General features: G+C 34.5%; 1 protein-coding gene and 1 long non-coding RNA gene across 2 annotated transcripts; one reads left to right on the top strand and one right to left on the bottom strand.

Annotated features, from left to right (window-relative positions):
- Positions 1-8,277: 8,277 nt before the first annotated feature.
- Positions 8,278-10,215, bottom strand: LOC102621195 (CASP-like protein 2A1). The gene is made up of 3 exons (XM_006477915.4): positions 9,857-10,215; positions 9,629-9,746; positions 8,278-8,754 (listed from the first exon to the last, which is right to left on the bottom strand). The coding sequence occupies exons 1-3, from the start codon at positions 10,090-10,092 to the stop codon at positions 8,482-8,484; spliced, it is 627 nt and encodes a 208-aa protein (XP_006477978.1). The 5' UTR covers positions 10,093-10,215; the 3' UTR covers positions 8,278-8,481.
- A 10,780-nt stretch (positions 10,216-20,995) lies between these two features.
- LOC127901089 (uncharacterized) lies at positions 20,996-26,502 on the top strand. The gene is made up of 2 exons (XR_008053148.1): positions 20,996-21,591; positions 21,752-26,502. It is a non-coding gene; the product is annotated as an uncharacterized LOC127901089 (long non-coding RNA).

The following is a 26,502-nucleotide window of genomic DNA, read 5'->3' as shown; positions in this document are numbered from 1 at the left end:
TGAGGCTCCAAACAAATGTGCGGATGTCAAATTTAGATTCTGAAAGTCCGAGAAATTATGTCATTGTCGAGAAGGATTCGAGACTTTTGTTGTAAATTTTTAAGTTTTTACCACGGTAAATGTGGTAATTATAAAATTATAAGTTTTTATCATATTAGGTATGGTAATTGTGAGTGGAATGTGTTGGATATACTTGAGTGGATTAAGTTAAGTTTATACTTTATTAGTGTGACAAATGTAAGGCTAAGATATAATTAGATTTATTTATTTGTGTGGTATGAATTTACCATGTATTAGTATACATAGAGAGGGTGGGGAACACACCTCTTCACACATTCTCTTCTCTTCTTTCCCCCCAAATTATTCTTCTCATCTCTCTTTGTAATATATTTTCAATAAATAAAATTAGTTTTATTTCAATTTTCAAATTCCATTTTTTTAATTATGTGTTTTTCAATTTTAATAATTTCCTTTATTTCAAAAATATTTAGCTAAATATTCATAGTTAGGGGAAGGCGGAACTCTTAGTAAAAAAATATGATTTAATTAAATTCTATTTTTAATTGTACAAATTGAATTATTTTCTATTTAATTTTACCCATATTTTATATTTTGAAATTTTGATTTATTGTACACAAACATGGGAGTTTGGCATAATGAATTCTTAATATCTTAGTATAATATATGGAAAAAATGGTATTTTGACTTATTGTAGACAAATTGAGTTTTGGCACATTAAGTTCTTAATCTATAATAAAACTAATGGGAAACTTATTTTAATTTATACAATTAATCTTTTGAGAAATAAAATAAAAATAAAAAGAATTTGTAAAATTGTATTTATTACTAAAAGTGGATCCATAACACTAACTAATTCAATTTCATAGTTTTTCTTAAATTAAATTGCATATTTTTAATTTTTAATTTAATGTTTTTGATAAACTTAAATAAAAAAAAATTAAATCATTTATTTGTGAATCGACATCGGACTCACCGAGTTATAATATAATAAGACACTCTTATATTTGGGAGTTAGAAATTACCTTAAAGTCGTGTCAAGTTTTTAGTGTCGTTGCCGATGAGAGGTATTTATTTTGTTTTTTTTCTTTTTCTTTTTTAACTTTTTGTGTAAATTTTCTTTTACCCCCTTTTTCTTTTCTTAAATTTTGTTCAATCCTCAACTCTTTCATAATTTCAGTTGTACCACAAAAAGTTTCTGGCTCATTCTTCTCATAATTACGGTTGGACCACCAAATCACAAAACATTTTCGAATATGTCCCTTGCCAAAATTTCCCATAAACCTCAAATTCGGACATATAACTTGAACTTTCTTGGACCAAAATTTGATTTCTTTGGACCTAATTTGGACTCAATAAAAGGAATTTGACTTTAAAAATTACAAGGCCCATTAATTTGAACTAATCACTACTTGGTTGGTAATTTTTAAAATTTGAAAAAAGAAAAGAAAAAGAGCCTACACTTTAATTATTTCTTTTCTTTTTTTTCTTTTATTTATTTCTGCAATTTAATTTTTGCATTTATTTTATTTTTGGCTTTTACTTTGTTTATATGTTTGGTTTATTGCCTATTTAGTTATTTTAATTTTAGTTAATTAATTTTTTGTTTATTTTTTTGTACATTTATCTTATTTATTTAATTTTTCTTTTGTCTTTAATTTGTGTAATTTTTCATTTTTTATTTGTTATTCATTTGTTCGTGTATCAACTTTACAACATAATTTTATACTTACACATCATCATCATTGCATGAAACATTGGTCTCGAACTTCAAGTGGTAGGTTAATTCGTAGATCTCAATCACCACCACCAATCATGGACGAGATCCAAGATGAAAATATTTTAGGCCAATTTAATCCTCCAGTTGATCAGGGAGACAACTAATCTCAACATGATCAGAATCAACTAAGAACTTTGAGAGATTACATGAATCCAATGAGAACCGGAGCACCGTCGCGTATAATATTTTCTCTAGAAGCGTCTCGATTCAACTTCAAACCATGTATTATCCAACTTTTACCAACATTTCATGGTTTCGAATATGAGAATCCATATTTGCATCTAAGAGATTTTGAGCATCTAAGATATTTTGAGGAAGTTTGTAATATATACACAGACCAAAATTGTAGCATGAACAATTTTGGGGTAAATTGAAAATGAGAACAGTGCTAAGCAATCTCTCAGGTGCTAACAAAAGCTTCGAGTCCTTTGCATTTAAAAATTCTTTGTTAACTCTTGCATTTAATTTGTCATCTATGCCAATGTTCCTCTTCCAAGTCAATACAACAAAACACAAGTGTTAGTTTACAACCCTATTCTTACCTCAACCTGAATAAAACTTTCTTTACGTGGTCTATTAAATTGAGTAGGAACTTTAGACCAACTCTTTTTTAATTCTACGTCCTTACCCTAATTTCCGCCCACCACAAAGTGTTTACTTTTCAAACCCCTACATGAGCTCGAAAAGTTGAGCATTACTCTTCTACCTTTTGATTTGGACAAAAGAGTATTATCTTTTATGACATACCCCATGTTTACTATATAGATACAAGTGCGTGAGTTCCTTAAAACAAGGTTCAATATTGTTCTACTCGGCCCACAAAACATACATATCACTAAAAACCCTCCAGCCATTTAAATTAAGTTGACCGTGACTCAAAGCCTTTAACAAAATTCGAGCAAAATAAGGTTGAATTGGCAACCTGAAACCAAGTTTACTCATCTCTATGTATACCGCAATTTCTCCATCACCTAATCCACTAGCTATCTCATCTTCCCTCAATAACCTAAGTGTAATATCATTTGGAATCTGGACTCGTCTTTAATCTCTTCAATTGTTGTATCAAATTTCAATTCTTCATGCTGTATTACTCATGTTCATCTCCGTTATTTTTAAGCAACATATCATCGGATTTGTCATCGGCCTGCCTGTGTAGATCATTCCCCACAATTACATTTTCATTTATTGTTTTCTTGGACTCACTCTCCGCCACACTGTAATTTGATTCTAGTTCATTATCTCCTCTGATTTCTTGATTATTGTTCATTCCCGATTCAATATCACTTAACCCATTTAACGAATTTCTAACTGCATTTTACAAATTCTCAAAGCAAATTATTGTTGCCTCTAAACTCCATTACTGCCTAAACCTTAACACACTTAAAACCTTAACTTTCTATTCAATACCAATACACAGTACATCAACAAAGCAAAATGATAGCAACCTCCAACTAGACACCATGTTACTTTATTCATCAGTGACTGGATAGAACAAAGTAGGACAATTCTAAAACCTAGCAAAATTTATATTAAAAAATGTGATAACGCAACAAGCAAATGGTGCTTAAGACAAGTCACCAGATTTTCACAAACCCAAACAAATTCAAGTTTCTTTTTTTTTTTTTAAAGAAAAAGAGCTGACCCAAGCGCACTCGGAACCTATTGCCATTCAACTGACTATAAGTACAACTTGAAACCTATGTTAGCGACTAAGTTTATAAGTACAAGCTCAAGTCTATATTGGTGACCTAGTTTATAAGTACAACCTCAGGCCTATATTGGCGACATGGTCTGTAAGTACAACCCTAAACCTATATTGACGACCTGGTTTATAAGTACAACCATAAGCCTATATTAGTAACCTAGTATGTAAATATAACTTGAAGCTTATGTCGCCAACCTGGTTATTAGTACAACCTAAAGTTGTTGGACTTGAAAATTTGTTTGATAAATGTGGCTTATTTTTTAGGAAAGTTATGTGCCACTACCTTTTCAAGCACCCTCAATTGATAGACAACTACCGGTAATTGTTGGAGAGTGTGCTGAAATCGAGGAGGTAACCACCCACAATCCAGGTCCTATTTAAGCTAAAGAGAGCATTAGATGAAGAATTCAACTAACTCTACAAGTTATCAACCTTTCAACCATTCTACTTACTACATGATCTTCAACAACAACACCGAAAATCCATGGAATTCCAACATTATCTCTAATTTTTCCAGCCCATTTTCCCTTCTTATATGGCAAATATCTAACTTAGATATTGGAGGATCTATGCCCGAATCCCCTCCATTGCATCCTAACCATGTTTTGTGGTTGGCAGATTTGAAACGTTGTGATCGAATTGACATTTGAGGTTGGGTTCGTTCTGTTATCCTCCATAAAATAAATTCAGTTGTTGAGGTTTTTTTTTTTTTAGCATCAACAACATCACTCTTTTCTTTATCCTTCCCCTTAATTTTTGCCCAACCATTAATGATTGCTCCCAATCCAAAGCACCGTTTTCTATTCGAATCAACTGTGATGCAGTTGAATCACCGAAGCACTAACGCTCTTTGATCAAAGATTGCTACAATTCCTCTTTCTGCCAAAACTATGACCTAAGCTTCCATATAGGAGTGGCTAAGCGCCTAAGTAGTCTTTATGATCATAACAAAGTCTAGAGAACTCTTCTTATAGGACCGAACTAGGGAAAAACTATCCCACAACGGAGGAACGGAAACACCCCTTTAACAAGCAAGCTACGCACCCTTGAGTTCCCGGGGTGAGGTGCGAAGCTAGTTCCCGATTATATTGACAAGAATGTGTGTTTAATATTATGATTGATAGAGTTAATATTTTATGGCAATTTTGGTGTTCTATCTTTCTTTCTTTTTGATTTTTTTTTATTTGTTCTAAGTTTTGATTGTAGTTTTTTGGTATCTAAAACGATAAAATTTAGGTATCATTTTTTTTCATTTGAAATTTGAATTTGATTAAAATATGAATAGATACAAATTTAAAAATCTAAATAATAGATTTGTTTTTATTTTTATTTATAAATTGATTTTTATAAAACATTGAGTAAGATAAAGGTTCTTAATATCATAAAAAAATTATATCTTAATTTATACAAATGTTTTTTAATAAGTGTTTTGGTCTCCAATTAATTTGGTAGAATAGCTTTCAAACAGTTTTATTTAGTTTACCATCCGAATTCGAATTGCAGAAGAGATAAGAGGCTAAAATATAAATATAATCTTTATTCACTATATACATTCAGTCGAAAAATAAACTGTCCTAGTCATGAATCAAAAAAATTGTTGCTCTAGTAAATAAATAACGAATGTTATTAAATGAGGTAAAATAATTATTTGCAGATTTATACAGATAGAAAGTAGATATGGGCCTTAAAAACAGAACAACTGGAGGAAGTAACGAAGGAATTAATTGAAATTCTGAAAACATTGCAGGAAGAGCTTGGAGACGATCCTCATTTTGGGGAGAAAATGTTCGGTTTCGTGGATGTGGCTTTTATTCCTTTCTATTGTTGGTTTCACTCATATGAAACATTGGGTCAATTCATCTTTGAGACTGAGTGGCCCAAAATTATTGCATGGGCAAAAAGATGCAAGCAGTGAGAATCTGTTTCCAAGTCTCTTCAAGATGAGAAGAATGTACTCGGATTTATTTTAGAGCTGAGGAAAATGTCTGGTGTGGATAAAAGAAAGATCACAAAATGAGTTGATCAGCAGGGAAAAAACAAACTGAAAAAAATAAATAAATAAAGGACCAAAGAAGCACGATCGTGCCAGGTACTATCCGTCCATCCCTATTCCCTATGATTATAAAAATTCATTTTGATGTAGTTTTGTTTCTTCTTTTTTTTTTAAATTTCTTTTCTTTTTTGTTTTTATTTTGTTTTCTTGTGTTTAAATCTTCTGTGCCATCTCGTCGTCCTTATCAATAAATTAAATTTATAAATTGATTTTTCTTTTTAAAAAGGTAAGGTTGGTTAAAATTTTATATTTATTTTATAGTGCTTTAATTTTTTCAAAATTTGAATTTGATTCGTCAGCTAAATAAAATTGTTTTAACACCACTTACCTACCTCCTCGGAGGCAATTAAAATTGAGGTTTTTCATAAAAATAATGTTCATTTTTTTTCAATCTTTATTTGTGTAAACAGAGATGACTAATGATTAAAATTCTCAATTTATTAAAAACTGGTAAAGTTTAAGTAGTTATTTTAATATAAAATATGAAAATAGTACAACAAATATTTAAAAGTACACCTGAATGTTATTATATATTTAGTTTAAAAGATTAATGAGGAAAACAAGTAAAATAGATTGGGGCTCAACAAAAGCTACCATTCTCATCCAAAGGTTTAAAAACTCTTTCAATGGGGACTTAAATGAATTTTGACTGGGGAATTAAGTGATATTTTACAAGGACTATACAGTGCCATATGGTGATTGAATTCTCCACTGATACGTCTCAATTATGATATATGAAAATGAATGCTCTATTATCATCATCTTGACTTGATTTGTCTTTCAAGACTCGCGGACGTGTACATTAATTATGATAGTTTAAATGTATCGATTTATTCTTTTTCTCTTCCCAACCTCCGATCAGTAGATCTAAAAAGGAAGCTAAGAATAGAATAAGTAGATCTGAATCCCTAATGATTATACATTACCTTATAAAACCTATTGTGAAAAATTTTTGGTGCTATAATGGCAGATCAAAACTATGTCAGGCTCCAATGAGAAATGTGTTGGGATTATGTGCTCTTTTAAAACATATTAATTTATTTATTTTCTGATCAATAAAATATTTGAGATATTTTTAATTGCATAGATATTTTGAATAAGGTCCGTTTAATCATATTATATGTATCATATGGATTCACGGAAGACATAAATACAACTTATCTTATGATTAAATAAATTAAGTTCGCAGTTGATAAATAGAGTTGGGCGCTCTATTTATGTTTAGACTGTAGTAAATTCATTGAATGATTTGTCTTAATCATATCTAAATTTACTGATATACTTTGACTACATTGAGCTGGATCACATATCAATTTAGTTGACATTGAAATGATTGTCAGGCTTATTAAATCTTATAGGCATTGATTTTACTGTAATCTTAATCTTGAGTTAGTTATAATTTCCTGATTGTAATTGTTATTCCATTTGAGTTATCAATGGGCACGACACATACTTGTAGTCAAGATTACCCGATATCTTAGTGGGAGCAATTATGAGTATTGAAGTTATAGATTAACAATATAGAATTTGTACAACACATCTCTTGATGAGTTTTCGGCACTTGATCATAAAATTCTCTTGCCAAAGTGTGTCAATATATTTAGTATGTTGAAGATGATCATTAGAGAAAACTAGTAAGTATCAAGGAATAAGATGTAATTAAATTGATTGTAGAGTTGAGATATCGATTTAATTAACGATGTGGTATAAAAGATTATGAAGTAAAGAAATCAATGTGGCTTGCGACAAACTATTATTCGAGCATACAATTATGGAGGTCAGTTCCAATCTTATAGTGGAGTAGAGTTGGAATTAAATGATTAGACTTGTTCATTTACAAACTTAATTGTTATAGCCACTATTGTATGTTCTCAAATTATCCCCGGGTTAGCTTATTTAATTGACTACACCACTACTGGACCTAAAAACAAGAAAACTGGCATATTAGGTGTTAAACCTAATTATAATATTTGTTTAAACCTTATGTATTATATTCATGGGCAAATGAGGCCTTGTGTTATTTTACAAGGTGGGCCCCAAAGTGGTTGCACATGGTCTCCACTTTCACGTAATCGGAGAGATAATATTAAATTCAAAATATTTATTATTTTGAATGATAATAATAAATATTTAGGGTTTTACAAGAGATATTATATAAGTGTATTTTTCTCAAGCCTAAGGATGAACGTGATTTAAAATACACGTTTTGAGAAAAACACTGAAAAAGAAGCAGCTATTTTGGAAGTAGTGAAATGGACGCCCACACGTCCAGTGTTGATCAAATTTGAGTCATAGCTTGGAAGATTATTTGGTGATAGATCGTGATCCAACAAGCACAACGGAAACGTGGTGGTGACGGATCGTGATCTAATAAGCGTGGTGGTGACAGATCGTGATCTAACAGGAAAAGGTAGGTGATGGATCGTGATCTGGGGGCCTAGATTAATTTTGATTGTTCATCTTCTCATACTGTTAAGGTATGATTTTTTAAATTACGAATTTTTATATATTATATGAGATTGATCCTGAAAGTTTTTTTTTTAGAAAAACTGTTTTTTAACCAACAAAATATTCTCAATAGGTTATTCAAATTTAACTCTTAGTTGCTCCATTCATTCAAAAATGAAATGATTGAGCACAACATCTTATCTAATTTCAAATTACAGATCCTCTTCTGTACTCAATTTTTTCCATTCAGTGCCTTTTATCCATGCTAGAATATGAAAACAAAGGATGTTTATTTCTCCATGCCAGAATTTCCATAACCCAATGCTTGCAAAGATCATTTATTTTCTCGTGTTGGAGAGACTAAAAGCAAAGATCATGACCATAATTACATTACAATTATGCAATAACACAAACAAGCACTTGCATGGAGTAACTTGAGCAAACACAATATATCGCATCAAACTGAGTGAGCGATCATCAGCCATGGAAGGCGGCAACCTCAATATTCTTGCCCGAGCAGGCGATAGGCGCGTCGTATTTGCTGAAGAGTTTATAAGAGGAGATGAGCGAAAGAACAACATAGCAAGCCACTGCAACAAATGTAATTATCACTGATGCTATAGCTTTATGACAGAATCCACCAAATGAACCACAAACTGCGCTCCAAGTGATGGCTAAATCTCCCTTGCGTTCCAGGTACAGCACCTCCGTCGACACGGCTCCAGCCGCCAGAATCAAGTAAGTGAGCAACTGGGTTCATGAATTTAGCAGTAGCTTTTGATTCTTGTTTTGACAAAAGTTAGATAATTGAAGTAAAATTAGGGTTTGATCATCGTCACTAAAGGAGTTTTCGTACCCGTTGTTTTTAACTTGATTTTTAAAACTAAAAAATTTAAGTATCTGGTCAACAAATTGTATAATAGAATTTGGATGACCTATATGGATCTGTTTCTCGTTATTGAGAACTATGATGGACGAAGATTCCCTGATTTGGGTTTCTTACTTACATGTAATTGGTGGTAATGGATAAGAAGAAGATTATTTAGTGAGTACTAGTATTTATGGGAACTCAAATTTCCTTCCTCAATGAAAAATAATTGAGTAGAGATAATTTTCTTTTTCACAAAATATTATATCCCCAAATATTAGTAAGAGTGAAGATTTAGGTTAATTTCCATAAATTGAATGTAGAATAATCTTAAGAATTATCTGATTATAAATATTAATAGTTGTTTATGTAATATTAGTAATAAAAAATTAGAAAAATATTAAACTGTTGTTTTATTATATTAAAGCATGATAATAAAGTGAAATTTTTTTTCACTACTTTTTTCCATAAGACAATCAAAACCCTAAAATGCCCATAAAATTAACGAAACAACTTGTAAACGATGGCTCAGTTTTTGGTCCAAATTATGTCAATAAATTTAAGTCAAACTAGCATTTTCACGTGAGTATTCGAATTCCAATCATGCACTACCCTTGATGTGATGTACACTTTAACACAAGATGTGTTGAAAGCTTAACAGAAGAGCTAATTAAGATAAGGAAAGGAATCATGTAGAAATTATTTCAATTCAAGCTGAATGTCATCAAAAGCAAGCAAAAAACGAGCCCTATTTACCTGATCAAGGAAAAAGAAAGTCCAGGCTTGAGACATGGTGGAGGGACGAGGCATGGCTGCAATAATTGCTGAAAGAAGCGAATAGCCTGCACAAATGCCATTGGCATGCACTAAATACCTACATATTTGAGGCAATTTTTAAACAATTATAATGAATCAATTCCAGTTGAGTCTCTTGAAATCCTCGGAAAGTATACAATTTAATGAAAGAAATATGAATCTACAAACCTGAAGGCTCCAAGGTCGGAGTAAGAAAGAGAGCCAAAGTCACTAGTCTCAGAGTTCTTAAGCATGAGCACAAGTGCAGCAACACAGAGAGCCATTGGCACCAAACGTGCAATTGGCTCAGCTGTGCGCAAGGCAGCGTTGCCATCCTCATTGATCTCTTGATGAGCCCTCGATCCCATCATTGGCAGAGGAGAGCTTGCAGCAACCGCACCACCAATATTATTACTCTTCTCCATGTGCACCAACTACTGCTGTTTGTTGTTGTTGTTATTGTTGTCTCAATCGAGCTAGCTCAGCCAATTGGGAGAGTTGATGGGAAGTTCTGTTTGTGGCCTCTCAGAGTGAGAGGAGAAGCTGCTGCTCAGAGGTATAAATGCAGTTTAGGTGAGGTAGTTGAGGATGCTTTCAATGTCATTCATAGCATGCCACACTTTCCGAAGTGACTTGGTCAATATCACTGTAAGCCCAGAATCATCATCTACCGAATACATTATTGGAAATTTATTATTAACGTAGTCATATCACATGGAATTTTATATCTATAAATTTTCCATTTCTTATTATTTATGGAGATTTTTCTACATTATTGGGAATTTTTTTGGGGGAAATTTACATTATTGGAATTGGAATTTTGGAATTTCATCTATACAGAAATTTAGGTTTCGAGACATTTGAATCGATTTAAACCCTTGAATCAAATAGTTTTGGTTTAGTTTGGGTTTTTTTTTTCTAATTTTAGTTTCCTTTATTTTTAAATAATTCAAACCAAAATAGATTTTTAAATTCAATGAACCAAATTAATTTATTTGAGTTTAAAATGGTTTGGTTTGATTCCATTAAGATAATTTTACCCACCCTAATTAGAAGTATTTTATAACCTACAAAACAATTCAATAACATTTTATCAATAATTTTTTGTCAAGAATGTAAATTATATTTATATTGAGAAGTTCTAAAAAATTACTAATTTTGTGTAAATAAGACATTTTTTTAAGATGGAATAAAAAAATATTTTTACTAGTTGGATACGTCAAAAAATTTCTCAAAAATCACAGATTATTGTTTCTAAAAAAATTGCACATGTTTTATTTTTCATAAATATTTTTAAAAAATATTATTGATTCCTCAATATTTTTTTTGAAGGCATCCATGGTTTTAGAGATTGATCACCTCATTGTTTGAGGTTTTTATTTTTTATTTTTTTGAGAAATCATTCTTTGAGTCTGAGCTCTCATAAGTTTTTTTAGAATCTATAAATAATACAAAATAAGACAGATGTGCGTTGCATCTGGACGGATGCCTCATAGTTAAAACTCTTTCTAAAAGAGGAAGAAAATGTTAATTGTGCAAAAGTTGATTTCAAAAGGTCGATTCATAATTAAATAGCAGGAACTTCTCGTCAGAGCACAGCAACGTATATGAAAATTCTATCAATAATCACTTTTATAGCGTTAAAAAATATCTACCATTTATTATAATTATTTTTTTTAGGGTTATTTTTCGCCGACCCCCATAAAAATCGACAAATGTTACTGTGTACCCTAATTTTTCAACAACTATCAAAGCGCACCCATTCCGTTAAAAATCACCATCAACTTAACTATTATAAGGGTAGAATATTAAAGTTACATCGATGAATAAAGATAAAAGAAAAAAAATTATTTTTTTCTCTTCCTTCTCCGTGACCCCATTCATGCTCCCATGGACGGACCTAATTAAGGTCCAGGAGGGGCTTCAGCCCCCCTGGACCATTAAGTTTTCTTTTAAATGTATCCCAAGCCCCTTTTGAAAAAGTTAGATAAAATAATTTGGACACATTTTTCATATATTAAAAGCCTTGTGGTTCAATGATAAGAGTGCTATTTAATGATTTTAAAACCTGATTCAAATCCCATTAGCCATATTATTTTATTTTTTAAAATGTTTTGTGGAAACTACTTCGAAAAATAATATTTTCACGCATTTAAAATACTACTTCAAAAAATGATATTTTCACGCATTTAAAAATAATAATTTATTACTATTATTATTTAGAATTTAAAAAAAAAGTAATAAAATTTGAGTTTATAAGACTTAAAACATATTCGAGTGAATATTAAAAAAATCTAACTTAAATAAAATTTTTTGAACTAAGCCCCCCCTCATTTTAATTTCTGGGTCCACCACTGATGATGCTCCATCTTCCCTCCTCCATTTACACTTTGCAACAAGTGCTCATTTTCTTCCCTTCTCCATTCACGCTCCCCAACAAGGTTTTTCGCTTTTCCCCTTCCATCGACGTCACAAGGGTCACATAACCAATTGCACTACCGCAACGAATGACCATTTCTAGGTGGAAACAAGCGACAGGAGCTTGACGCAAGATCGAGAGGCTTTTGGCAGTTCAAAGAATCATGGGTTGCTGCTGACTGATGCGGCACCAACACTGGTGACTAGCAACTATAAAATCCCAAACCCAAAATTTTTGGATTTCCATGTTATTGTTTATTGATTTTTAGGTTTGGGTAGTTGACAATTTGTTTGATATATAAATTATTTTGATTTTGCTATAAAATTGGGAGTTTATGTTGTTGTCTGTGTGCTTTCAAAGAAGATATTTGGTTATTGCTATAAATACTGGGAAATGCCATGATGTTGGAGCTTGGATTGGAGATGTCTTCTGGGTTTTGGTTCAAGGACTAATAATGTCCAATTAATTTTAGTTTTAATTTAATTTCTTTAAAAAAATTTTAATTTAATTGTAATTATTTTCTGGTTTATATTTAACATTGTTTTTACACATTCTATAATAATTTTTTTTTAAAGAAAATAAAGTGCCAACTGCCAATTAATATATGTTCTTATAATTCCAGCAATTGCAATCAATTCAATTTATATGGAGGCATTATGGTGATTTCAACAGATGTCTGATAAAATCGTTAAGGTTAATGGTAATTTCTAACGGAATGGGTGTGCGGCGATAGTTGTTGAAAGATTAGGGTGCACGGTAACATTTATAGATTCTTATGAGGGCTCGCAAAAAATAACCCTTTTTTTATCGAAGAGAAATAACTAATATTATTGGTCACGTTTCACTGTCATAAATCTAACAAAATAAAAAATAAATTACGTATAAGTAGCTTGTTAATAAACTTATAAGAAGTCAATTCTTATTATTTTCAAAACAATTACATGCATCACACATATATACAATCATTGGAAGCTATAGGGATGTTATATTTTCATATGGGATTTGTGCTTTACTAAAGTGATGAGCCACTACTTAACAACACTCTCTCTTGGATCATCATATTAGTTAAATTTCATTGATGTTATTATGTGATCAATACTTGTTGGGGAAAAATTAGGTTTTTAAATTTTTATAAAACCTTTTGAAGATCGCTCTCATATAATATATAAGAATTTGTATTCTAGAAATCGTACCTTGAAAATCCGAGTTGGCTTTTTCCGCTGAAGTGATTTAGGCTCCTAGATCACGATCCGCCACCACCACTCCTGTTAGATCACGATCCGTCACCACCACGCTTGTTAGATCACGAACTGTCTCCAATGATCTTCCAGGTTATGACTCAGGTTCGATCTGCACTTGACGTGTGGGCGCCTTTATCACTACCAAAGCAACTAGCACGAGAAAATTTTTCTCTCAACAATGGAGAGAAAAATCTTTTTCTCTGATCTGTATAAAAAGTGGCTTCTCTCTATTCTTTAGAGAAAAATAAGTCTTTTTTATATCACCCTTTAGTGAAAACCCTAGGCTCCAAAATATCAAAAAACAAAACTCACGTAATTTGCTTTTTCAATAGGGGACCCACCTTGTAAAATAACATAAGGCCCCTTATACAAAAGCTAATTAAATGGAGCCTCCCACTAAATGATATATTTAGGCTTTTGACCCAAATAGCTAGTTATCTTACTTATTAGTCCAGTAGTGGTGCAGTCAATTAAATGAGCTAACCCGGGGATCATTTGGGAACATACAATAGTGGCTACAATAATTAGGCTTGTAATTAAACTAGCCCAATTATTTTATTCCAAATCTACTCCACTAAAAGATTGGAACTGACTTCCATAATTGTATGCTCGAATAATAATTCGTCTCAAGCCACATTGATTTCTTTACTGCACAATCCTTTGTACCACATCGTTAATTAAATTGATATCTCAACTGTCCAATCAATTTAATAACATCTTATTCCTTGATCTTTACTGGTTTTCTCTAATGATCATTTTCAACATACTAAATATGTTGACACACTCTGGCCAGAGAATTCTATGATCAAGTGCCGAAAACCCATCAAGAGATGTGTTGTACAAATTCTATATTGTTAATCCATAACTCCAATACTCATAATTGCTCCCACCAAGATACCGGGTAATCTTGACCACAAGGATGTGTCGTGCCCATTGGTAACTCAAATGGAATAACAATTACAATCATGAAATCATAATTAACTCAAGATTAAGATTACAGTAAAATCAACGCCTATGAGATTTAATAAGTCTGACAGTTATTACAAAGTTAATTAAATCTCATATGTGATCCTGTTCAATGTAGTCGTACTACATCAATAAATTCATACATGATTAAGACAAATCATTCAATGAATTTATTACAGTCTATACCTAAATAAAGTGCCCAACTTTATTTATCAACTGCGAACTAAATTTATTTAATCATAAGATAACTTGTATTTATGTCTTCTGTGAATCCACATGGTGATCACATAAATACATATAATATGATTAAATGGACTTTAATACAAGTATTAATGCAATTAAGATATTTGAATAAAATATCTCATTTATTTTATTAATCAGAAAAATAGTTTATTACAATTAAATAAACACATATGCTTTTAAAGAGCATATTTTCCCAACAATACTGTATTGTTAAAATTTAATAAAACAAAACTTATTCAAAGAAAAAAGGGATACAGTGTACATTTACCGGTATAATCATATTATCCAATATTAATCACCTTAGGTTCTCTAATTAGGCCCAGCTTTTGTTCTTAGAACAGTTGTACATTAAATAAAAAAAAAATCATTACCAATTAGAATATTTTTATTAGATTTTTTCTGGGGTTATATTTTTTGAACTTTGTCATTAAGCTTTAATATACAATTGCGGTATTGTGGTAAAATAACTTTCCGCTAACAAAAGAGCATGGGCGCCTGGACGGGATAGGTACACACCACTGCACGTCCATTTCATTGATGTTTGTTTGTCCTGCATGGCTAAAAAGACGGTGCCATCAGGAACACTCAATTTCTAATTACCTAGAGAAAAAGAAAGTTAAATCTCGAAAATCTTTTGCAAAAGTAGAGAAACATCTCAGTAAAGTCCTTGTCCTGACGACAAATAAAGACAGACATGACATTAAATCGGGCTCTAGGAACAGTAGATGGTCAATAGTATCAAACAAAAATCAATAAATAGATGAAGCATTAAAATGGGAAACGTGCATAGGGTGATGGGAACCGATCCTTTTATTTATTGATTCCACATAAAAGCTATATCCATAGTGTGTTAACCTAAAAATAAGCAGTAAACATTAAAATGCTTTTAGATATAATAATTTTATGGCAATATCTGAGTTATATTTGTTACAAATTACGGTTAGTAAAAATAATGTAAATATGTAAAAATAAGTAATATATAAGTGCACATATGGTCAATGGGTTAGATCGCCTGTGGCATCCGCACAATACGGTACAATATGAACACGTTTTGGTAAGGCACGAGGTACAGTACGACAAGCACGTGGATTGAGCCGAGCTCAAAATTTTAGGCATGCAGACCTTAAAAATATGGTATGATTAAAGATGGGTTAAGCATGACATGATGAAAAAGTCCGCAATAAGCACGTTTTATTTTTTAATGAAAGTAAATTTAAAATTTTATAATTTTACAAATAACTTGAAATTGAATTATTAAATTCATTTAATTTTTAGTTTCATAAACATACTATAATTGATTTATATTTATAATTTATTAAATAAATAATTGATATCATGATTTTAATAAATAAAATTATAAATATCATGATTTTATAAATATGCATTAATAATTTTGTGAACTATGATCTATGACTCAATGTAAATTCAAGTTAACAATTAAGTTAACTCTTAAGAAAAATTTAATATTGTTGTTGTTGTTAAGTATTAAAAAAATTCTAATACTATAAGGTCAAACTTAGTAATTAATATCACATTCTCTTATTATTATTAGTTTATTATTATTAAATATTGACTTGAGTTTTCAATTTTTAATTTTATTAAATTTGAATAAAGGTATAGACCTAAAAAAATACTTAGGCTTGAAAAAGTAAACCAACAGCTTGACATGCGTTCTTAAAAATGTTTTTTTAAAAAAACTTATTAGGCTTTTTTTCTTAGGCACGGCACGACACATGTGGTGGGCCTAAGCAAAAAAATTAAGCACGACATGAAATACATAGTGGGTATGGCACGACACGAGTACGAGCATGCATGGGCCTTGCTTTGATGCTGGCCATCTCTATATATGAGATCAATATTTTATTTTTATTTTATTTTTAATGACTATAAGTTACATTAAATACAACTTAAGAAGACCCCAATTTTAAGCATGGTAGATAGTACAAGTCAATACATAATAACGACAACTTAAATGACATGAAAAGATTGATTAACAAGTTAAAAAGATAATAAAAATAATTGTATCTTGTGATTAGAGATGGTAATGGGAAGGAAAGGTAAGGGGATTGACATTCCATATCCATCCACAATGTTATGCTTAAGGCCTTGAACCTTCCCTGTCTCTGTTATAATTACTTGAGAGGAGGGGATGGGGATTGCAATTGATAAAAGGAGATCTCGAGAGTACTCGATCCTTAAATAACTAATAATTTTACTTTCAGAACTTGATAGTATAAAATCATATTACCAACACAAGAATATCAAAATAAACTAATGTCAATTAAAACATTTTTGTTAAACTAAGTTAATGATGTAAGTTGGTTGCGTAGGATGAGTAAGATACCTTTCTGAGGGCTTTAACTTGGGTTATAGGTGTCAATTTTGGGTGTATAATGTAATATTTCGAAGCAAACTCAGAATAATTATGCCGTTTTGCCTTGTGGTCGAGGCAGAAATTCTATTTCTTTTTTAATTGTTTTATAATTTTTACTTATTTTTTATTTTTCCTATAACTATTAGGATTTTTATTTTTATTTTCTAAATATCAGATTTAGGTGTTGTTAATTTTTTTTCCTTATTTAGATTATGAGAATTTCATTATAAAAGAAAATTTTCAGACTTGCCCATTTTGGTAAATTCGTAATATTTAAGGTTAATATAAAAGGGACCTCAAATCCTAGTTTTGTTCATTTAGAGTTTTCCAATAAAATTTTCATTATTCAAAAATTTAGTTTCTTTTATCTATTAATCTCTTATATCTCCACATCATCAGTTGGTATCAGAGCTAGGTTCGTTTGTGACCATGGTATGACCGAGCGATAAAAGAAACAACTATCCCAAAGGTGATGATCAAGAGATGCAGGCACAGGCTATAAAAGCTATCAAACAGATAGCCAGAGAAACATCCTTGCAATTCATTGAGGAAGCTTGTAACCCAAGAATGGAGGCAATAGGGCGAGTAATCGAGGATCTTAGGTTTTTTATTAACGATATGAACAAAGCGACATATCAAAGGCAAGTAGTTAATCGCGAGGAAGTATTTCAGGGAGTCAATTGTGAAGAACAAGATTATAATAAAAAAAACGATACTTCAAGGAGACAATCATGAAGTAGTGCCTCAGTGTGTCAATTGTAATATAGTACATCAGTATCCAGGGCTACAAGACGAATGCCTACGTGCATGCTAGATAACACAAGTAGATAATTTCCTTAAGTATATGGAAAATCCTTAAGAGAAGTGGTTTAAGCTAGTGGCATTTAAGTTAAAGAGTGTGTCATCCACATGGTGGCAACACATACAAAATTGAAGAAGAGTTACGGGAGAGCCAATAATCAAATTGTTGGCTAGAATCCAAAGGATAATGGAAAAGCCAATAGATTATAAACAACAATTATATTTGAAATATCAGAACTGCAGGCAAGCAAATTGCAGTGTCGATAACTATGTAAGAGAATTTTAATCGACCACGAGTGAGAAATAGTTTGGATGAGTCAAAATTTAGAACAGTTGCAAATTATATTGATGGATTGAAATAAGAGCTTCAAGATGAGATCATAGAGCCACTTTGGAATATGGGCACAACGATCACGATGGTGAAGTAGTTGGAAGAACGGAAGTAGGTTACTGTTTCAAAAACTCAACAACGTTAATTCATTGGTCTGCAGAATTGGCCAAGTAGTCATAGGGTTGAGAACAAGCAAAAGACATGGGCTAGAAGTAGTTAGTCACAACAACCATTAGAGCAACAAACAAGACAGTATCCACCTAGACAGCAGCTGTACCAATAGCAGCCGCAAAATAATCCATATGCAAAGCCTATACTAGATAAGTATTTAAGGTGTGGGAAACCAAGGCATTGATCAAATGAATGTCATGGTAAAGATAAAGTAGACAAGACAGAGACAAACGTTGTTAAGGATGGAGATGAGAAGAAGCATTAAATATTGGTTCAAATGAAAGAGAGATACTGATTGTATCATGTAAAAGATTTTATTAGCACCAAAGTTTAAAGATGATAACCAATGCATTAAGATTTTTAGGACATGTGGTACCATTAATAATAATGTTTGATTTGATTTCTAAAAAATATCACTAATTCTTAACTTCCTATAAAAAAATGGTAATACAACCCTATTTGTAATTCCATCAATTATTCAATTTAAACGAAAGCCAAGTACATATTGTAATTTTTAGTATTAATTGCAATGTGATAATCGATAGAGGTAGTAGCGAGAATATAGTTTTGAAGACACTAGCTGACGTGATGGGACTATAAAAAAAAAATTAGCACCTTACAAGATAAGGTGGATAAAGAAAGGACAGCAATGTGAGTTACAAAAGTTTGTCGTGTTCCTTTCTTTATTTGAAAGATTTATAAGAGTGATGTGGTTTCTGATACAATGGATATGGATGCTTGTCATCTTTTACTGGGTAGACTATAATAGTGTACTGTTAATGCAATTAATAAAAGAAGGGATACTATATATGAATTTTGGTGGAACAGCAAGAAGGTTCATTTGGTGCTTTCAACGAATAAGAAAAAGAATTCTAAAGCTGAAAGGAAGAGTTTTCTTACCATTTTTAAGAGTCATTTGGAGGATGATTGTGATGACCGCAAGAAGTTAAAAAATGAGAAGGAACTTAAGGCGAAGACTGTTCTTGATGAAGTATAATTATTGTTAGCTGATTTTACATCCTCTAAGATGCTAGATGGCCTACCACATTTAGGAGATATGCAGTATTATATTGACCTAGTTCCTGGTGCGAGTATACCTTAACTTGCCTCACTGTTGCATTACTCTTCAAGAGCATGCAATCTTACAAGAATAGATTGATGAGTTGTTGCAAAAAGAATTCATTCCTGAGAGCATGGGTCAATATGTTGTACTAGCTTTGTTGATGCGAAAGAACAATGGGAGTTGGCGTATGTATACAGACAATAGGTAAATTAACCATATTAACGTGAAATATTGATTTGCTATTCTAACATTCCAGGATTTGTTAGATTAGTTAGAAGGTGCTCAAATTTTCTTAAAGATAGACTTGTGCAGTGGTATCATCAAATTAGAATTAGGCCTTTAAATGAGTGGAAAACAGTACTCAAGGCAAAGGCAGGGTTGTACAAGTGGTTTATGATGAAATTCATGTTATTAAATGCGCCAAGTACCTTTATATATTTAATGAATCAAGTTGTTCAGCCTTTTTTCCAAAAACTTTGTTGCGGTGTATTTTGATGATATTTTGATTTATTATGTGGACACACTGGAGCATTTGACAATGATTATAGAGGTGTTGTAATAAACTTTACATTAATTTGAAGAAACATAGCCTTTTATATAGTAATGTGGAATTTTTGGGTTTCATGGTTGGTATAGATAGGATTAAATCTATTGAATGGAAGATACAAGCCCTTATAGAATGCCCTATGCCCAAGATAGTGGGTGAAGTTAAGAATTTTCTCATGGACTGGTGAAATTTTATAGGAGATTTATTCGCGATTTTAGCACTATAATCATGCCAATTACGAAATGTTTGAAGAAATAAACTTCATATAAGGAGAAGAGGAAGAGGTGAGTTTTGATTTATTAAAAGGAGGAGTTTCTTCCCTCACTTTACTCCAAATATGTATGTGTATATTAGTAGGGGTGGGAAAATTGAGTTTCGGTTTAAGTTGTTCGGGTTTCAGTTTAGGTTACAATCCATTCAGGTTGGAAAATTCAACCCAACTGGACTCAAAACTCAAACCCAAGCCAAATTGAACCAAATTGAACTCGGTATGAATTCAAGTTTTGAATCGTATTATATTGAAAATCCAGGTCTTTATTTTGATTTAGGTTACAATTCAGGTTACAACCTAAAATTTCAGATTCACTTTTAAATGAATCAAATCCCAACTGACTAAATTCCAAATTCAGCTTCATATGTATCAAATTCCAGCCTAGATCAATTGCAAAAGTTGTTGGTTGTCGATAGAAGAAGAAATTAGAAAAATAAATAAATAAGAGAAACTCATAAAAGCTGTTATTTTTTACTTATTATTAACGATGGTGAACACCTTCTCAACCAAGCCATTTCTTTAAGAATGTCACGACACAAATTATGGAATCAAGAGAGTAAACAACCAAATTATAGTATTTAAAACCCATTTCTTTAAGAACCCTAAACCCATTATAATATTTAAATAACCATCACCCAAATTACAGTAAACAACCATCAATAACAACACCCAAAGTCCCAAATCAAATACAATAATTTACCCTGCACAACTGACGACGACAAATGAAGATGGAAGCAATGACGAGTGACAGTACAGACAATGGTAGCTATAACAAGTGTCATGGCCCAAGCCTCCAAGTAGCATGGCCTAGCCCATGGATGACTCTAGACTCATGTGTGTAGATATTTCTCATGTACTTATTATAAGTAGGTGGTAGGTTGTAGTTGAGCATTAACCCACTCTCTTGTACTCTATATATAGGAGCGGCCTCATTTGGCCAAGATACAAAAGACATAACAAGCAACACAGTACACATAGCTTGTAAGCATTTCATCGACCAATACAAGTCTTTTCCTCCCATCTTGTTTGAGTTTGAGTGAATATTCATTCCAGTTTTCAAATCCAACAACCGATTTGAATGAAATGTTGACTTAGGGCCAAGAGAGTGTGAATTTGGCACCTAAGGCCGCACGGCACAACATAGGATATAAGCGGGCTGTGATAGTTGGTATCAGAGCCGTAAACACTCATGGGGTAGTTGCGTGGTTTGAAAAGAAGGATGTCGGAACTCACTCATGATGACCAAAGATGGAGGGATGCGAAGAAGGGGAAAAACAATAAAGAGAAGTCTGTAGACTTGCTTAATGCCAAAGAGAATCGGGTTGTCCATGGGGAAATTATTGTCGCCGAGATTAAGGAATGCCTCGAGATCTTTGAGTAAAAGATGGAGGAGGTGGATGATCTTGGGGAACGAATGGGTGACCTGAGCCAAGACTTGGTGGCGCAACGCCAAAGCCTTGAGGAGTTCCAAACAGGGGCAGATCTATTAAGGGACAAGTATGGGCCGTGACCCTTGTTAAAAAAAATTAATACTCAATATTTTATATTATATTAATAATTACTTATTTACTTTAAAAATTTTATTTATTTATTTTTAAAAAAAATTCTTTGGCCCCCTCAACTAAGGTTGGCTTATTTCACCCCTGGTTTCAAGCAGTGGTCATGAACTCCATTGAGACGCTAAGGGCTCAAGTGAAGGAGCTTCACGCGGGTCTTAAGGAAACTAAGACAGATTGGGCACTTTGCAAGAAAACGGTGGCTGGGGGGGTGCTTAACACTAATGTAGCACCTCCGATGAGGATCAAGACTAAGGAGGTATGGAGCAAGCGGGATGCCCAAGAGATCGAGAACTTCTTGTAGTCAATGGAGAGGTACTTTGAGGCCACCAATATTTAAGGTGAGCAAGAAAAGGTGAACATTGCGACGGGATATCTTGAAGACTACGCGATCGCTTGGTGGCAGCGAAAGCATGCAAAGATTGTGCGAGAGACCTGCATCATCAACACATGGGACTTGCTGAAGTGCGAGCTCAAGAAGTAATTCTATTCGGGGAATGTGGCATATGAGGCTCGCAAGAAGATGCGAGAACTGAAGCATACCACATCCATCTCAAAGTATGTTAATGATTTCTTGAAGCTCATGCTCCAAATCGATAACATGGACACGGATGACTTATTGTTCAACTTCATGGAAGGACTCAAATTGTGGGCACAATAAGAGTTATAGTGACGTTAAGTGAATACTTCTCTACAGCCCTTACCGAGGTGGACATGCTTGTAGAATTTTGGAAGCGTGAGTCATCTAAGGCGAAGAAGGATGATAAGCCTCAATATGGCAAAAGTGGGGGAGCAAAGGGTAGCACCATGATGGCAATGATAAGCCACAAAAGAAGGATGACCCGAGGGATGGTCCGAAGGATGGCAAGAAGGAAGCCAAACGCAAGCACAGTTGCTTCATTTGTGATGAGGACCATTGGGTGCAGGACTGCCCAAAGAATAAGGTTTTCAACGCCATGTTTAGCGAGACCGGTGAGAAGCAACCGGAGGCACCACCAGCCGACACTACCAACATGGATTGTCTCCAACTCTTCAATGCACTGAATGCCAAGCCAATTCTAGCAAAGGTGCAGGACAAGTCGCTCATGCACGTCGAGGCCACAATCAATGGGAAGTAAGCTCAAGCCTTGACTGACACGGGAGCGTCTTATAACTTCATCAAGGTGGATGAGGCCAAGCGGCTTAGACTCAAGGTTGAGAAAACGAATAGATGACTGAAGACGGTGAATTCAGAGGCCAAACAACTTAGCGGTGTAGTGTGGGACGTGGAGCTACACTTAGGCCCTTGGCAAGTTAAGGCCAATTTTTTCGTTGTACCTTTGGATGACTTTGCACTTGTTTTGGGCGTGGAATTTTTGCAACACTTCAATGCGGTGCCACTTTTGAGGTACAACCCAATGTGCATCCTGGAGGGAATCCCATGCTTGGTCCCGACAGTAAGCAAGGCCACATCACCAGGCCAACTTTCTGCAATGCAAATCAACAAGTGTTGCAAACGACATGAGGAGACATTTCTCGCTACCATTCATGAGGCTGGTGAAGAGAAAGACGCTACGGCCATGAAGCCCATCCGGAGGCGGTAGCCTAAGTTCTTAAGGAGTATAGGGACGTGATGCCATCTGAATTGCCAAAAACAATTGCTCCCGTGATAGGAGGTGGACTACAAGATTGAGCTGGAGCCAAGTGCCAAGCTGCCTGCACAAGCACCTTACTGTATGTCTCCATTAGAGTTAGAGGAGTTTCAAAGGCAAATCAAGGCACTGCTAGACGCGGGATATATCCAGACCTCGAAGGCACCATACAGGACACCAGTGCTGTTCCAACGGAAGCATAATGGCTCACTTCGATTGTGCATTGACTACTGAGCTCTTAACAAGGTGACCGTGAACAACAAATATGCCTTTCCATTGATAGTGGACTTGTTCGATCAATTTAGACGGGCCAAGTACTTCTCCAAGCTGGACCTTAGATCGGGATATTACCAAGTGAAGATTGTACAGGGAGATGAACCCAAGACAACTTGTTTGACTAGATATAGGGCGTACGAGTTCAAAGTCATGCCTTTCGGCCTCACCAACGCGCCGGCCTCATTCTGCATCCTCATGAACCGCATATTCTATCCATACCTTGATTAGTTTCTGGTGGTGTATTTTGACGACATCGTGGTCTATAGCGACACCTTGGAGGAGCATGCCGAACACTTGCAGGTTGTGTTCGAGGTGTTGCGGGACAATGAGCTATATGTTAAACGGGAGAAGTGCTCATTTGCTAAACCGGAAGTTGATTTTCTTGGCCACAAAATTAGAGATGGGACGTTGCTCATGGACAAGGCCAAGGTCCAAGCCATTGCCAAGTGGGAGCTGCCCACGAAGGTTACAGAGTTGCGATATTTCTTAGGCCTCACCAACTACTATTAGAGGTTCATTAGGGATTGTTCCACCATTGTCTCACTACTCACTGACTTGCTCAAGAATACTACTAAGTGGGAATGGATGAAGAAGAGCCAACAAGCCTTTGATGCCTTTAAGAAGGTCGTGACGGAAGAGTTGGTACTGACGCTGCCGAACCATGCTTTACTGTTCGAGGTACACACGGATGCTTTCGATTTTGCTATTAGGGCTGTATTTATGAAAACTGAACATCCCATAGCCTTTGAAAACCGAAAGCTCAATAATACGGAGCGGCGATATATGGTACAAGAGAAGGAGATGACTGCGGTAGTGCACTATTTGCACACATAAAGGCACTACTTGCTTAGGTCCAAGCAGCTGGTTTCTCTCGTGCAGCAGGGGAAATCAAAGAGATTTTGAGTCAAAGATGGCCTTTTATACACCAAAGGACGGCGTGTCTATGTTTTGAAGTATGGAAACTTGAGGAAAACCTGATCAAGGAGTGTCAAGACACCAAGTGGGATGGACACCTGAGGCAAAGACGGACACGAGCCTTACTTGAGTCGGCATGCTATTGGCCTCAGATGCGGGATGAGGTGGAGTAGTTTATGCAGACATGCTTAGTGTGCCAGTAGGACAAAACAGAGCAACAATGTCCCGTAGGGTTGCTTGAGCCATTGTCTACTCTGGATCGACCGTGGGAAAACATTTTGATGGATTTCATAACTTGTCTTCCGAAGTCTGCGGGGTTTGCGACCATTGTTGTGGTGGTGGATCGCTTCTCCAAATATGCCACTTTTATTCCCGCCCCGAATGAATGCACTACGGAGGACACGATCAACCTTTTCTTTAAGCATGTGGTAAAGTATAAGGGACTTCCGAAATCCATCGTTAGTGACCATGACAGCTGGTTTACGGGGAGGTTTTGGACTGAGTTGTTTAAGCTAATGGAGTCGGCGTTATACTTCTTTACGAGCTTTCACCCACAGACCGACGAGCAAACAGAGAGAATGAATGACTTGTTAGAGCTGTACTTGCGGTGTTTTGTGAGCGTCAACCAACATGATTGGGCGAAGTTACTGGATGTGGCCCAATTTTTCTACAACTTGCAGCGAATTGAGGCTACTTCGAAGAGCCCTTTCGAGGTGATCATGGGACAACAGCCGCTAACGCCACACACACTCATCATGAGCTACACCGGGAGGTGTCCCACAACATACAAGGTGACTAAGTCGTGGCATGAGCAAGCAGACATAGCCCGGGCGCACCTCGACAAGGCAACCATGTGGATGAAGAAGTGGGCGGATAGTAAGCGTAGACACTTGGAGTTCAATGTAAGGGACATGTGCTAATGAAGATCTTTCCGTCCCTACCTAAGTCTACTCGTCCACTGTACAAGAGCCTTATCCAGAAGTACGAGGGACCACTTCCCTTCATCAAGAGGGTCGGTAATGTGTCGTACAAGCTAGAGTTGCCCTTTTGGCTAAAACTCCATCCAGTCTTCCACGTGAGTTGCTTCAAGCCATACCATGAGGATACGGAAGATCCGAAGCGAGGAGAATCCAAGCGCCCTCCACTCGGTAACATGAGGGTGTAAGACAAAGAAGTAGAGACCATCTTGGCTAATCATGTTGTTCAGAAGAAGAGTTTTCTGTCATGCCAAGAGTACTTCGTCAAGTGAAAGGGACTACCTGAGAGCGAAGTAAGTTGGGAGCTCGCAAATGATTTGTGGCAGTTTTAAAACACGATCAAGGACTTCCACAGCGAATCAACGAGGACGTCTCCTAATTAGGTGCAGGAGAATGTCATGGCCCAAGCCTCCAAGTAGCATGGCTTGACCCATAGATGATTCTAGACTCATGCAGTGTGTAGATATTTCTCATATACTTATTATGGGTAGGTGGTAGGTGGTACCTGAGCATTAACCCACTCTCTTGTACTTTATATATAGGAGGGGGCCTCATTTGGCCAAGATACACAAGACATAACAAGCAACACAACACACATAGCTTGTAAGCATTTCATCGAACAATACAAGTCCTTTCCTCCCATCTTGTGTGAGTTTGAGTGAATATTCATTCCAGTTTTCGAATCTAGCAACAAATTTGAGTGTAAAGCTGACTTAAGGTTAAGAGAGTGTGAATTTGGCACCTAAGGCTGCACAGCACAACGTGGAATATAAGCGGGCCGTGACATAAGGAATCAAATCAACTAAAGAACTTAAGCAATAGAAATAATTGCAGCTTCAGTTGACCAAAGATTGAGCCAGCACCAGAACACCTGAAAGTAGGTGACAATGGCAGCGATGTAGCATGTATGTTTCTTAGCTTAAGGTTAGCGCTTATAACATGTGTTTTACAATAAGGAGAAGGGTATTGGGGATTACGTGTTTTTATTTTTGCCTTTCATACCCCTTGTTTTTATTTTTTTATTTTTAAGGACAAACCCGATTGAGTTTTTAA

Source organism: Citrus sinensis, chromosome 3 (assembly GCF_022201045.2).
Source record: "Citrus sinensis cultivar Valencia sweet orange chromosome 3, DVS_A1.0, whole genome shotgun sequence".
Classification (NCBI taxonomy): domain Eukaryota; kingdom Viridiplantae; phylum Streptophyta; class Magnoliopsida; order Sapindales; family Rutaceae; genus Citrus; species Citrus sinensis.
The sequence above is the reverse complement of the archived record's forward strand: the minus strand, read 5'-3'. Positions and strand labels throughout refer to the sequence as shown.